The sequence below is a fragment of the Xenopus tropicalis genome, chromosome 1, assembly GCF_000004195.4.
Source record: "Xenopus tropicalis strain Nigerian chromosome 1, UCB_Xtro_10.0, whole genome shotgun sequence".
NCBI lineage: Eukaryota > Metazoa > Chordata > Amphibia > Anura > Pipidae > Xenopus > Xenopus tropicalis.
Genome location: NC_030677.2, coordinates 87,027,619 through 87,043,308, shown reverse-complemented (window position 1 = coordinate 87,043,308; position 15,690 = coordinate 87,027,619). Strand labels below are relative to the sequence as shown.

Genomic DNA, 15,690 nt, shown 5'->3' with positions numbered 1-15,690 from the left:
TGGATATGGATGTGTTAATAGAAAATGTAATTTGGGTTTCATGTTTAATTTGAAATTGACTTTTGTTATACAGCTTTTAATGTCTAGGTGACAGGTCACCTTTAAAAGCCATTTTATGTTAGATGGAGCCTTACTAGTGCTTTGTGTAGGGGAAGAATGACTCTCCCCTTCCACTAATCTATACCCCTTTAATACAGCTCAAAACCCTTGCAACTGCTTGTAGGGGGGTGTCCGAGTGATTGCTAATTCCCCAGCATAGGTTTTAGTTATTGTAGAATATATTTCTGTAGTTTAGCCACTAGGTGGCAGGGTTTTGCAAGTTTGGGAAAATTAGGTGTAATAGAGCCTCTAGCCACTAGAGGAAAACATAGGGCAGAAAGTATATAAGCAGGGTACCACACCCAGTTTGGGGCTTTTTGATCGTAGATCAGTAGGATAGACAGAGAGAGTGTCACAGTGAGAAGCATGGGTAGCCCACACCCTAACAAGGAAGTAGATGGCATAGAAGCCTTGGCTATGCCACAGTAAGGGATGAAGTGTCAGTGTTAGGACTAGCAGAAAAGGCCTTTGGCAAAGGACATCACCAGAAAATTCCTGTTCAGAGAAGGGCAGAGGGGCGTTAGAGAAACGCCGGACTGTCAAGTAGACAGGCGGGGAGTCAGTAAGGCTAGTCGGAGTGAAAAGGATGTGAGTGATTGCATTATGGGGTAAGCCTGTCTGCATTGCCCAGTAAAACTGAATGCTGATCGAAACAGTACTGTTAGATATATGTGACTGGCTGGAAGCTGAATAAATTTTTGTTAACAGCATTTATATGTGTGGCCATTCTTCTGTTTGTGCTACAAGCTGACTGTATGGTCCTTCTCCATTATGGCTATAGCAGTTCCATTAAGGGTGTTTCTGGATTGAATTTATGGGCTCCATACCCTTGTAACATCTACAAAAACAATATATTACTTAAAATGTCCTCCCATAAGTCATTAATGAACAAATTAAATAAAACCGCCCAGATTGCCAGTTGGTCAAGATCCTGCTGCAAGGATGCCACATCCTGGATAGAATTGACTGCAGTCTGCAGTTTTTGTGTTATCTGCAAACACTGATACATTGCATATAATACCCTCCCCTAAGTCATTTATGAACAAGTTAAACAAAAGTGGACCCAGTACAGAACCCTGCAGGATCCCACTAAGAACCCTACCCCGTGTAGACAGAGTAATATTAACAACCACCTTTTAAACACAATCCTTTAGTCAGTTTTCTATCAATGTACAAACAACACTACTAATGACAAGAGACATTATTTTAGAAAGCAGTTGTTTATGGGGTACCGTATCCAAATCACATTTGATTTTGTAGTACAATCACAGACATTACAATGGTTCCATTGAACTTATTTAGCTGGCTGAAACTGACAGGTGTAAGGAGGTATGAGACAGTCACATGGTACCATGATGATTGTGACTGGATCATACCTTTTTACACCTGTCAGTTTCAGCCAACACCTAATTGAATAAGTTAAATGGAGCCATTGTGATTGAATGTCTGTGACTGTACTACCCTCAAGGGTTTAAATGCTGGGGAATTCCCTACCAGTCATTTGAACTGAAGAAGCAATTTACTAGCGGTCAGATTTTTTTTCTTATCCAGATTTTTAGGTGCTAAGATTCACAAAAAAAAAATTCAACTTTTCCGAGATTTACTATGCAACAAAAAAGGGATGAGCAGATGCTCATCCCTTACAAATGGAAGATCTTTATTTGCTTTAAATCTTTGTAGGTTTTCAGGCAATTAGAGAAGCCCCATTGCACCATTTTCTTTATAGTTATTAAATAATATTACCCTAGGATCTCTGAAATCTCTTGACTTAAAGTGTACCTGTCATCCTAAGAAATAATTTAAAATCGATTTCTATTACATGAGCAAAATAAACTTTCCGAATCCTTTCCGAATATTTAAACGGAACCTCCCTTCTTCTAAGCCTCATTTTCGTTGGAAGGTCCTACTGGTAAATAAAGCATTAGAGAGGTTATTATATGATCCCCTTATATATTTATTTTGTTTTGGTTGTTTGAATTATATTATTTAGCCGTATTCACCAATGGTCAGTGGTATCATTTGAGTCTGCAACGCAAACACCACAATTGCAAGGGACTTATGGAGCAGTATCATTCCTTCCATATCGAAGTTGATTAAGAACCTCTCAGAAGTGCAGATGGAGACCATCATGTTATAATCCTTTATCATTACCATACATTACTACATTACTACTGGTTGTTTTATTCATGCCAATTCACAATAGGCTTACTTTCAACTAATAAAGCTGATATGTGGTTGTGTATAAAACAAATTATTCAGTAAATAAATAGTGGCACTAATCTTCTTGACAGAAATTCATCTAACACCAAATGATTATATCTTTACTGTTTTCATTGTTTTAGCCAGTCAAGCAAGAGATCTTTTATCAAAGATGCTTGTCATTGATCCAGCCAAGAGAATATCAGTTGATGAAGCGCTACAGCATCCGTATATCAATGTCTGGTATGACCCTTCAGAAGTTGAGGCGGTAAGGCACTGAAAACTTGTTTTTAAGTTATCTTTCATTTTAAGAAATTAATGGCATTGATGGTAAGGAATGAAGATTACAGAAAAACCTTTATAGTTCTGAAATAATGCTAGGTAGCAAGCCTGAAGACCACAGTTTCCATTTGACAAGCAATAGCCATCTTATACATATATATACCTGTAGGTATAAAATGTCTACTGCTTGTTTAGTCAAACAGGGTAAGGGTCAAGAGTTTTAGATATTAATTAAAGAAATAAAAAGCTGACAGCAAAGAGACTGCGACCCCAGTATATATCTATATATCAGTTTGGTGTCTGCTCCAAACAGAGTAAGGGTTAGTTTTAGATATTAATTCAATAAATAAAAATCTAATAGCAAAAGGACTGTGACCCCAGTATATATCTATGCATAATATACTGGGGCCACAGTCCTTTTGCTATCAGATTTTTATGTATTGAATTAATATCTAAAACTAACCCTTACTCTGTTTATAGCAGACACCAAACTGTTAATATAACACTAAACAGGGTAACAGTCTTTTGATTTCTACGCAGTTAATAGTCTATGGGCTTTTTCTTATCAGTTTTCCAGTTTGTGCATTTGAGAGTGTTTTTCTAATTCGAATAAACTTGCATTTTAAAATAGCTTTGAATGCTTGCTTGTTTATTAATATGGAAAACTCGTTCAAATTAAAAGACTCCAGTACCTCAAATTTATGAGTTTACAAACTCAGTCAGCTTCCACTGACTTCTACATATACTCGCAAGCTTTTAGATTTCCAAGTTTTACATTCAAGTTTTCAGGATTTTTGCACTTACTAAATAATAGACAGTTTATTCTAACCATTATTTGAGTTTTAGCGTTAAAAAAGGAAATTAAATTTGAACATTGATAAATCGCCCCCCTAATGTCACCATGTCAAGTATGATTGCTAAATATGGTTGACACATAAACCTAAAAATCATGTCTTGGCTAGTGATGAGTGAAATTTTTCGGCAGGCATGAACATCTAGTTGATCTAGAGCAGTGCTGTCCAACTTCTGTTGTACCGAGGGCCAGAATTTTTCCGACCTACGTGGTGGAGGGCCGATAATGGAAGACAGTTTGACCACTCCCCTTTGGAGTGGTTGTAGTACAGCAAAAACCTGCCATACTCTTCCTGCCCTACCATGCCTGCGTGCCATACTCTGCCTGTCCTACCCTGCCTTTGTGTGTGCCATACTCTGCCTTCCCTACCCTGCCTGTGTGTGCCATACTCTGCCTGCCCTACCCTGCCTGTGTGCCATACTTTCACTGTGTGTGCCATTCTTGGCTGGTTTGTGCCATACTTGGCCTATGTGTGCCATACTCTGCCTGTCATACCCTGCCTGTGTGTGCCATACTCTGCCTTCCCTACCCTGCCTGTGTGTGCCATACTTTCACTGTCTGTGCCATTCTTGGCTGGTTTGTGCCAAACTTGGCCTGTGTATGCCTTACTCTGCTTGCCCTACTCTGCCTGTGTGTGCCATACTCTGCCTTCCCTACCCTGCCTGCATGTGCCATACTTTCACTGTGTGTGCCATTCTTGGCTGGTTTGTGCCAAACTTGGCCTGTGTGTGCCATACTCTGCCTGCCCTACACTGCCTGTGTGTGCCATACTCTGCCTTCCCTACCCTGCCTGTGTGTGCCATACTCTGCCTGCCCTACCCTGCCTGTGTGTGCCATACTCTGCTTGCCCTATGCTGCCTGTATGGAACACACAGGCAGCCTACAGTGACACAATGCTGACACTGCTCCTACAGTCTGCACAATAACTATATATTAAAAAACTTTTTAATTGCAGTACCACCTCAGTATATGTTCTTTTTGTGGTATGCAGGGATTATTTGTGGGTTTCTACTGCTCCAGAGGTGTGAACAGGGGAACAATGGGGGTGATAACAGCCTGAGCCTGAGGTGTGAACACTGCAGGGGGTGAACACTGCAGGGGGTGAACACTGCAGGGGGTGAACAATGCAGAGATTAAAAGGTGTGAACAGTACAGGGGATTACATATTTAAACAATACAGCCTGATTACAGCCTGAATCTGAGGTGAGAACCATGCAGGGGGGGGCAGTTAATCACAGTTCTGATACCATTTAAAGCTTACACAAGAGTAAGCCATCAAAGCAGCCAGACAGGTGGGGGGCCACACAGAGGGGGGCATGCGGCCCGCGGGCCGCCAGTTGGACAGCACTGATCTAGAGGAAGGCAAAAAAACCCCATCTGAAGCCTCAGAGGGGAAAAAATTCCTTCCTGACTCCAAGATGGCAATCGGACCGGTCCCTGGATCAACTTGTACTAAGAGCTATCTTCCATAACACTGTATTCCCTCACTTGCTAAGAAGCCATCCAGCCCCTTCTTAATGCTTTATAATTTATCAGCCAGTACGACTGATTCAGGGAGGGAATTCCACAACTTCACAGCTGTCACAGTAAAAAATCCTTTCCTAATATTTAAATAGAACTTCTTCTAAACGGTGTGGGTACCCTCAGGAATGTTGGAAGGACCTACTGGTAAATAAAGCATTATATATTTATACATAGTTATCATGTCACCTCTTAAGCGCCTCTTCTCCAGTGTAAACAGATCCAACATGGCCAGTCTTTCTTTATAACTGAGACTTTTCATACCCCTTACCAGCTCAGTTGCCCTTCTATGGACCCTCTCTAATTCAATAATGTCCCGTTTGAGCACTGGAGACCAAAACTGAACAGCATATTCTAGATGGGGTCTTACCAGCGATCTGTAAAGGGGAAGAATAACGCCCTCCTCAAAATCTAGTTTGCCCTATCAGCTGCTGCCTGGCATTGCTTGCTACAGCCAAGTTTATTATCTACAAGGACTTCAAGGTCCTTCTCCATTATGGATTGCCTAGTGCAGTCCCATTAAGGGTTTAAGTGGCTTGCATATTTTTACATCCCAGGAGCATGACCTTACATTTATCCATATTAAATCTCATCTGCCACTTAGCCGCCAAGATTGCCAGTTGGTCAAGATCCTGCTGCAAGCATGCCACATCCTGGATAGAATTGACTGCAGTCTGCAGTTTTTGTGTAATCTGCAAACACTGATACATTGCTTGTAATACCCTCACATAAGTCATTTATGAACAAGTTAAACAAAAGTGGACCCAGAACAGAACCCTGAGGGACCCCACTGAGAACCTTACTCCAAGTAGAGAATGTACCATAAACAACCACCCTCTGTACCCAATCCTGTAGCCAGTTTTCTATCTATGTGCAAACGACTTTACTAAGACCAATAGACCTATGTTTAGAAAGCAGTTGTCTGTGGGGAACGGTATCAAATGCTTTGGCAAAATCCAAATAGATTATATCTACTGCATCCCCACTGTCCAGCTCATAATGCCATTCTCCAGTACATAATTTTGTATGCGATCCCTTAACAAGCCTTCAAATAATTTGCCCTCCACGGATGTCAAACTTACAGACCTATAATTGCCAGGCTGAGCTCTTACTCCCTTTTTAAATATAGTAATGACATTAGCCTTCTTCCAATCCATAGGTACCATACCTGATGAAAGCGAGTCTGAGAATATCAGAAACAGAGGTCACTGTAAATCTGAGCCTAGCTTTCTCAGTACCCGAGGGTGTATTCCATCTGGCCCAGGTGCCTTATTCACATTTATTTTGTGTAACCCTTTAAGCACCATATCCTGTGTCAACCACTGCGTAGTTGGAGCTGGGGCAACAGTGCAGCTATTGGGTGGGACTTAGCACTCTAGAAAAGAACTAGTTTAGCACATCTGCCTTTTCTGTATCCGCTGTAACCATATTGTTACTATAACTCAATGGGGCCACACCCTCAACCTGCATCTTTCTACTATTAATATACTTAAAAAACTTTTTGGGGTTAGTTTTGGCCTCTGCCGCAACGCGCTCCTCATATTTGCCTTCCGTATTGCTGTTTTACAACACTTGTCCCCTCTGATATTTCTTAAAAGCTTTCCTTTTTTCCCTATTAACTTCTTTACCTCAGAGTTAAACCACATAGGGTGATTCTTAACATTTCTACTTTCTCTTATTAATGGAATTGAGAACAGTAATGATTTAATATTATTTTAAATGACAACCATTTCTGCTCTGTGTTTTTATCAGATAAACAATATATGCCCTGAAGCACTGCCCTTAAGAATCTAAAATTTGCTTTTCTAAAATTCAGTGTCTTTGTTGCCCCAGTGTAAATTGGTTGGCTCCTCAACAACCTGTGACATAAAGTTGTCATGCAGCAAATTTATAAACTTTTTCCCATTTACTGTTCTGGCAGTATTATTGTTCCAGTAAATAATTATCACTTGCCCAAACTAGCAGACTTTTCTATTTGCAACAGGAGCTGAGCCTCCTCCTCCTCGCTTACATTAGGGGGTCTATAGCATACCCCTACCATTAATTTGGTGGATTCTTTACTATCTTTATATATATGCATATGACTGAGGGCTACCATTTGCAGAGTTATGTCAGGCAATCCCTCTAGACATGTTAGCAGGAGTATCCCTACTGGCCATCAATATCTGGTACTTTTGCTGTACATACTGTAGCTGTCCATTAAAAAGCTGCCAAAGATGCCAGCTTTAATTTAGAAAGGTGTGTGTTAACAAAAATATGAAGGAAGGAATGTTCAGGTTTTGTAGTCAGCTATACATTTATATTTTAATTTCCGTAAACAAATATAAATGAAAAATATCTTCTACCTATAAGTAAATTAGGCTAACAATAGATTTTACTTTTGGAGAATGTGTAATTTTATATGAATATGTAGTCTCTCAAAGTATATCAGCCTGCTGAAATTTTTAATATCCTCCCCTTAATGGCCTTAATGGCACTATTTATGATTGTTTTGAGCCTTCAGGCTCGAGAAATCATTACTGAAATTCTGTGTGAGGTTTCCTAACTCACATTGGGGTTTGGGCCTGATTATCTCTTCATCTTTGTTTTATTTTACCTGAGTGGGATTTTGTAAAAAATAAAATGTTCGGTAGCTTTAGTTCCCTTTAAAAAGGGTGTAACATCTGTCTTTATAGGATGTACCTGAGAAACTTCTACCCTCATACCTGCTCAGACTTAGAATTGTGCTGTGTGTTACAGAAATGTCTTTTGGGGTCTAAGCAAAGGGGAAACAAGTTTTGTTACAGACCTCTAAGGTTGTCCAGGACCTGCTTCTTCCTTTATTGTTAGGCCATAGAATATGTTGTGTTTTCTTCTAAATGGTATTCATAAAACAGTAGATAGTCTCAGTCCTTTATTGCTAAAATCTTTACATCTTGGTAAAACATACAGAAACTACTAAACCAAAAGATAGGAAAGTTGAATCCAATGAGATGTTCTCCGCAGATTTAATTCAAGTAGCATAATTTACTACTAAACATCATTTAAGTGTGCACAATATAAATAAAATTAAAATATGCAAACATGTTTTGTGCATACAATAATTTGTGCCTTCATGCTGTAAAATCTAAAAAAAAACAAAACACGCACATCAAGAAAACAGTAAAAAAAGTTGCATGTCAAAAAAGTTGCATGCCACATTTTGCATATTTTTTGTTGTTTTGCAATTTTTTTTAACAGTTTCGCAAATTTTATGTGAAGCGAAACAGACAGATTCACTCATCACTAGTTTGGTTAACTTTATGTATACATTTTCAGCTATGAAGAAAATACTAGTGGAAAAATTAAGGTTTTCTGTACACTCAAAAATTAGAGAGTAGCACAAATACATTGTCAGGAGATCAACTTATGCTCTAACACAGTGCTGTCCAACTTCTACGGTGCTGAGGGCCGGAATTTCTCTAGCATACATGGTGGAGGGCCGCTAATGGAAGCCAGTTTTGACCACTCCCCTTTTTGAAACCACACCCACTTCAAACCACACCTATTTTATCACAATGGTGGTAGTGCAGCAAAATCCCAAATGCTTGGTCCTTACTGTGGGGATATCAACCATCATTCATAAGTGAAAGAATTATGTCATATTAAGATATACCCTTAAATTCCATATGCCTCCTCCTCCCCTGTGGATAGCAGAGCAACCCCCAGTACATAATTACACACCTTAGGGACCATTTAATGGCTATTTCCAACTGCTAACAAACTCCCACAACAAACCCCTGCCAGGTTCACCTCCCACAAGCAGCATAGGGCAAGCAGAGTATGGCACACACAGGCAGCACTCTGCCTGTCCTATGCTGTCTGTGTGTGCCATACTCTGCCTGTCCTAATCTGCCTATGTGTGTGCCATACTCTGCTTTCCCTATGCTACCTCTGTGTGCCATACTCTGCCTGCCCTACCCTGCCTGTGTGTGCTATACTCTGCCTGCCCTACCCTGCCTGTGTGTGCCATACTCTGCCTGCCCTACCCTGACTGTGTGTGCCATACTCTGCCTGCCCTACCCTTCCTGTGTGTGCCATACCCTCCCTGACCTATGCTGCCTGTGTGTCCCATACTCTACCTGCCCTATGCTGGCTGTATGTGCCATACTCTGCCTACAGTACCTATGTCTGAGGTGTGAAGAAGTGAACAATGGGAGTGATTACAGTCTGAGCCTGAGGTGGGAACACTGCAGGGGGGAACAATGCAGGTATTAAAAGGTGTGAAAAACACAGGGGATTACATATTTAAACAATACAGGGGGATTACAGCCTGAATTTGAGGTGAGAACCATGCAGGGGGGGCAGTTAATCTCAGTACTGATACCATTTAATGCTTACTCAAAGGTAAGCCATCAAAGCAGCCAGACAGGTGGGGGGCCACACAGAGGGGGGTCGGCCCGCGGGCCGCCAGTTGGACAGCACTGCTCTAACACATGCCTAGTGTATTTGTGTTTTATATATTTATTCTGAAACAGATTGACCTCTAATAAAGATTATATTTTTCAAGAGGTAGCACTAGATATTGAGTTTTCTGAGGCTTCCTTTCTTTTTTCAGAAGTAAAGGCATTAGGATGATGCAAATGGTACAAAAGTAATAAATAGACACTGGCCATGAAAACATTGATTAGAACCACATTAAACCTTTTACTGCCAATTTTTTTGCTTGAGGTACATTTATTGACAGGTTTTAAACATTTTATACTATGGGGCACATTTACTAATCCACGAACGTCCGAAAAGCGCCCAAATGCGTTTTTTTCGTAATGATCGGTATTTTGCGACTTTTTCGAGTGCTCAATACGAAAGTTGCGACAATTCGCGAAAGTCGTACTGGCTATGAAAAAGTTGCGACAATTCACGAAATTTGTAATGGCAATGAAAAAGTCGCGACAATTCACGAAATTCATAATGGCTATGAAAAAGTCACGACAATTCACAAGATTTGTAATGGCAATGAAAAAGTCGCGACAATTTGCGCAAGTCGTAACGGCTACGAAAAAGTCGCAAAAAATACGAAAAAGTCGCAAAATGTTCGTTTTCCAATCCGAATTTTTCCCATTCGGATTCGTGGATTAGTAAATCAGCCCCTATATGTTGTTTTTTGGCAACCTAAGCTTTCAAAGTCATATAGTTCTGGAAAATACACATGCCAACGACTCCAAAATAGGTAAATAAATCTGTATGTGGCATAAAGGGTCCCAAAATGAAAATACCTCATATGCTTTATCTTTATTGAAGTGGAATGAGCACAAGCCTCAGTGCTTTGCTGCAAACAACTGTTTAATCACCACAACATTTTTTGGGGCATAAAGGACCCTTTCGCAAGTGCAATTTCATAAACAAAGTACAAAAAAATTAAATAGTGAGTAACAGTTACATCGCCTCTTACAAGAAACTTTTTACACTGCATGTATCATTAAGGCCAGTGCGGGTCATTGTACTTTTCCTCACACCTTAACAATTTTAGCCAATAGGGGTTGGACACTTTTAGCCAGCAGACAGTGTGCTCAAGATAGGGTATTGGTGCTTTGTTGCCAATTTCCTGCCCTGTGCTCAACAGTATAACTGAAGTTTTGTAAGAAAAGGAACCACCTTGTTACTCTTCCTTTCTTTAGCTTAGTTCATTAACATTAGTGGGGCATGATCTGTAATTATCTTAATGTAGTAAACCCAGTAGATAATAATTTAAAGATTGAAGGGCTCACTTGATAATAGTAAGATACCCCCTTTCTACAATGCTGTAGTTTTTCTCAGACAGGATAAGTATTCACCTCAAAACATAACTGGGCGTTCCCCATGGTAAAAATTGGCTATTCTAGTGCAGAGATAGCAATTGTACATGCTGCACTAGTGATGCAGCCACCTTGACCTGCCCTGACACAAAATATGTGAGCTTGGAGGAAGTAAAGGGGACGGCATTAAAAAAACACACCACCTCAGGATGGCCTGGGATCCAAAAGTGCCCATGATTAGGAGTGATTAATAATAGTTATTGACAAAGAGTGCCTTTTAGCACCTGAAATGCTTTTTCAGCTCCAATATGCCATTTTACCATAATAGATTTATCATCCTTTGTTAAGGTGCTGCAATGGTGTCAAAAATTGGGTATAAACCTTTTTGTAATATACCACAATACCCAGAAATAATCCAAAAGTTCAGTGGGAAATTGGAAATAACACAATCCGGCTAGACTTCTCACTTTTCGTTTCTTTAATCACCCTTAGGTCTAATATTTTCTTGACCTCATCAAAAATAACTAGTGCATGGGCTTCTGGAACACTATAGGATTTAAAATGGATTAATGCCTGCTTCTTCTGTCTGTTTTTGCACCGGAGTAATGATACTTTCTCTTCAGGTTTTGCATTCTTTGTTGTTTTAGATTAGATAACATTGATTTTCACTCCTTTCAGTGTTTAATTAGATGCACATGGTTCAGATCTCCTTTTTCCTGGCTGATACATCTTAGAGATATACACAAGCATGGGCAGATTATTATTAAGGCCAAATCTGGCTACCTGACAATAAAATAGACAGGAAAATTGTAACTTTGCAAACTTGTTGGTGCAAAGCCAGTCTCCAGCTTGGGGCAAGGGATGCTAATTGCAGCCTGCTGTGTCAGGCATGTGTAGAGGCACTTTGCATGCTGGTGCCTTTAAAGTTTAAGAACAGGTACAGCTTCAGGATGTCTGATTGGCTGCAGAGTGAACACTTTCACTTCCTCCAGCCAATCCAGATCCTGCTTCCTTGACTGGAACTTTGAAGTAAAAAAAGGAGCATTATTTAAGTACCACAGCAACTTTCCCCGGTTTCCAGTGGTTCGGACAACTTTTGAATGCAGCTGCAGGTCAGTAATAGAGCAGGGTTTATTTATGATTTATTTTGAGGAAATTGAGCATAGGAAAAGTGTAGGAAAAGTGTCATGGTGGAAAAACATTATAGAGAGTAAGAAAAAAAATTGGAAAAGGGGAGCAAGTATATGTAAACAACATGGAGTTAAGGGGTGTGAATTAATGCAAACACTGAGAAATATAATGTGAATAGGGTTTTCCATGTTCATTGTACAGTATATCTATAAATTATATTGTCGTGGGCCAGTGATTTCTGTTGACTTATGCCTTTCTATGCCGATGTTGGTGGCACTGCAAGTGGCAAACTGTATCTTACTTTTATTCTGTCGGCACTGCATTGTGATCATGTGCTTGGGTACCAGTGCACTCTGCCAATTACTTTATATGCTTAGGGTACCAGTATCCACTGTCTTTCACTGTATAACATTCTTGTAGTGCCAGTATCCAATGCTTTTCTTAAAGGAGACATATTGGATAAATGGGAAAAACCCTAACCCTGTAGGCAATTATGAATAATATATACGGTGCTGGTTTCCCTTTGGACTAAACATTAATCCTATCTGTAACAATGGCCCCTTTATTGGAGCTCCCTATAGATCCTCTCACTTCTTTGTCAGAGTTGAAATGAAGAGTGGGCGTGTCCTAACGGTCCCTGCCAGAAGCACAGTAGGAGGGGGAGAGCCAATCACAGCCCTGCAGTCACACAATCACAGACAGGCTTCAGTTCCAATCAGGTCAGCCTAGCTGCTGATTGGTTCCTATCCTACAGTGCAGTGTACTGAGGGCCGTCGGCCCCCCAGCTCATCCAGAGAATTCAGTCAGCAGGAAGTGGAACAGATGGGCGGGGCTAGTGGGGGTTTGGGGGAATTTCTCAATAAATCAGTCCGAAACACAACTTTTTTAGCACAATCCTTCTATATCTAGAGGAGTACAATTCCTAGGATTTGTCTCATTTAATATAATCTGCTTGGAGTGTCAGTATTAACTGCTTCCATATTAAATTAACATTGCCAGACCTGTTGTAGCAATCTCGATATTCTGGGAATGTTAAGAGGGGCTGTTATAAACTCTGTTCTGCCTAGGCCTCAGGAAAAATGTGACTATTTTAAAGGAAAACTAAACTCTAAAATTAATATGGCTAGAAATGCCATATTTGATTTAATTAACTTACTGTACAAGCCTAAAGTTTTAGCACCTCTACAGTAGTAATGATCCATACCTTCAAAGTTGTCACAGGAGGCCCCCCATCTTGGATTTTGTTAGAAGTGTCAGTTGCACTGCACATGCTCAGTGCGCTCTAGGCAGCTGTTGAGAAGCTATTCCTAGGGGTTGTCATAAATTATCAAGAAAAAAAAAGGTTAATCTGTCATATAAGATAAAGCTACAGGGCTGATTAAATTCTGATGCTAACTGCACTGGTTTCAGACCTGCTATTTAATATGAATCTGAAATAATTACTAACCAGCCTTATATTTAGTGATGGGCGAAATAATTTGCCAGGCATTTGCTGCAAATTTCAGTATTTCAGCATTGGCAAAAAAATTGTTGCACACGTAAAGAAAATGACACGCGTCAAAAAAAAGTTGTGTGCGTCTTTTTTTGCCACTCCAAAAAATTATGCACACAGACATTTTTTGTACATTTTGCATATTACATTTTTTTTTTTTGCCAAACCAAAACGGGACAGATTTGCTCATCACTACTTATATTGTGACATTTATATTTCTTAATATTGTATATTGTGACCCCAAAGCTCAGGTAAATTAACAGAAAAGAAGATGGGGAGCTACTGGGGCAGCTTTCCTTAGAGACACATATCTTCCTTGCTAATGGTCTGTGATTGCCTTGGAATGGTACAGAAGGCCAAAACATAATGTATAACATTTCTGCCTTACTTTTTTAGTTAGGCTTTAGTTCTCCTCTAAATCTCAGACCACACGGGGCCAGTGCCTACTGCTTTTTGTCATTATATAATAGACAGTATTTACAATTCCAGTGCTTACTGCTTCTCACTTAAATGTGCTTGGGTTTCAGAACCCACTACTCTCAATGTAGAAGATGATGGTAATGCCATTACCCATTTCCCTAATGGTATATTGTGCTGCAGTTAATGCTGACACTAAAATAATAAAACTACTCATTTACCTAAGACTCCATGATTTAAAGTCTTATTGGTTTGTACATTTCAGCTCTCAGATTAGAAATTAGTTTTAAATCAGGCTGTGTGTGCAGCTTCCTTAAGGGCAATGACATATGGGGAGATTTGTCACGGTAACCTTTTTTTTTTGTAATAAGACTGATTTTTGGGGAGATATGTCGCCCACAGTAGTGATTTTTTTTAATGCAGTTGACAAATCTTTCTGTGTGTCATTGACCTTAGCCTCCCCAAACAAAAAAAATCACCCTCCTCTGATGTACACACAGGAGATTTTGTAGGATGTATGTGCATGGGTTTAAAAAATAATAGGATTAAATGAAAGCTTTGCCACAACAAAATATGGTGGTGTCTGAAAGACTTTATTTTTTTATGTTTTCTGACATACCTTTACTGTTCTAACTTTATCTGATTTGACTTGTTAGTCTGATAAAATCTGACCCACAAAATCTGATCAAAATCCCTTATAGTTTACCTCATAAACATTCTCAGTTCATGATCCCTGCCATATAGCAAGGAATTTACTTTCTACAGTAGACACTAACACCAGCACTCTGTCCTATGGTTAAAGGTACAAACTTTAGCCAACTGGTTGTACACCCTACCCTGTGCTTGCTGTAGTTGTTCTGGCTATACAGCAGTAAAGCTGGACTGTGGGGAGGCAGTCGCATACTGTAAGTGTAAAATGTAAATTCCCATTAGTTCAAAATCTAGTTAATGGCTAAAAATACGAATTCAACAATTTGCCAGATTAAACTTGCCGTGTAGTGGCAAAGGTCCCTTCCCTTTCCTTGAAGTTTTTTTATTTTGTCTTAAAACTTTACAGATTTTGCTGGGTTTTGTCCGAAAATTTCAGACTTCTTTGAAAAAAAGTAAATCTGTCCCTTAGACAGATTAGGTTGACTACAGCTTTATTGAACAGTGTTTGTTAACCAGATAAAATGTCCTTGTCCTGTAATTACAAAAACATAAAATACCCTAAATGCCAGCTACCGCAGCTAAGCTGGGCATGTAAAGTAAACCCTATTAACAAGTTCCAAATGGCAAGGACAAATTAAAATACCTGTCAACAGCTGTGAAAAAACACGAGTGCGAGTAAGGATAACACATTCAAATCGCACAAATAAGGTCCCTGAGAACTTAAATTTACAAAGTATATTATAATACAGGAACAAAGACCAATTCAACATTATTCATGGAACAATACACCGGTAAAATTCCACCAAAAACAAAAGGAGTGGGGGGGTGATCAGTGCCACCTTTGGGAGACCAGACACGTTACCTGGGTTTTGACCAGCACTCCAGGTGCCTGTGACAGTAATGGAAGAGGCGGGTAAGGTTTTCCAGCTTAAATACTAGCCCTTTCTTAGTACTGGCAACCAATCTTACAGTGTCCTCTCTGCTCCCAGCACCTTCCCATATTTTCCATCTTTTCCATCAATCTTTTTTGTCCTTCTAGAAAAATGATATCCTGTGAGATTTTTAGTATATGCCTGTTTAAGAAAAACTGTGTATACACTGTGTATACACAGAACTCCTCTTTGGCGGTGCACTATGTGGTAAAACCAAAGTGAAGGCATTTCCTACCCCCCCTTCCTTTATAAGCAGGGCACCAGCTTGATTTGGAACTAAGGGGAGTGTTTACTCAGACTGGAGATACATTTCACTGGTGATGTTGCCCATAGCAACCAATCACCAATTAGATTTGGACA

At 39.8% G+C, this 15,690-nt stretch overlaps 1 protein-coding gene across 12 annotated transcripts in view; it reads left to right on the top strand.

Moving 5' to 3' along the window:
* The window catches only part of mapk10 (mitogen-activated protein kinase 10), a 175,566-nt gene that overhangs the window by 137,538 nt on the left and 22,338 nt on the right, over positions 1 to 15,690 (top strand). For all 12 annotated transcript variants that reach the window (NM_001318247.1, NM_001318248.1, NM_001114219.2 and 9 more), the window contains 1 exon segment: positions 2,442 to 2,566. In NM_001318247.1, coding sequence (NP_001305176.1) covers positions 2,442 to 2,566 — 125 coding nt within the window.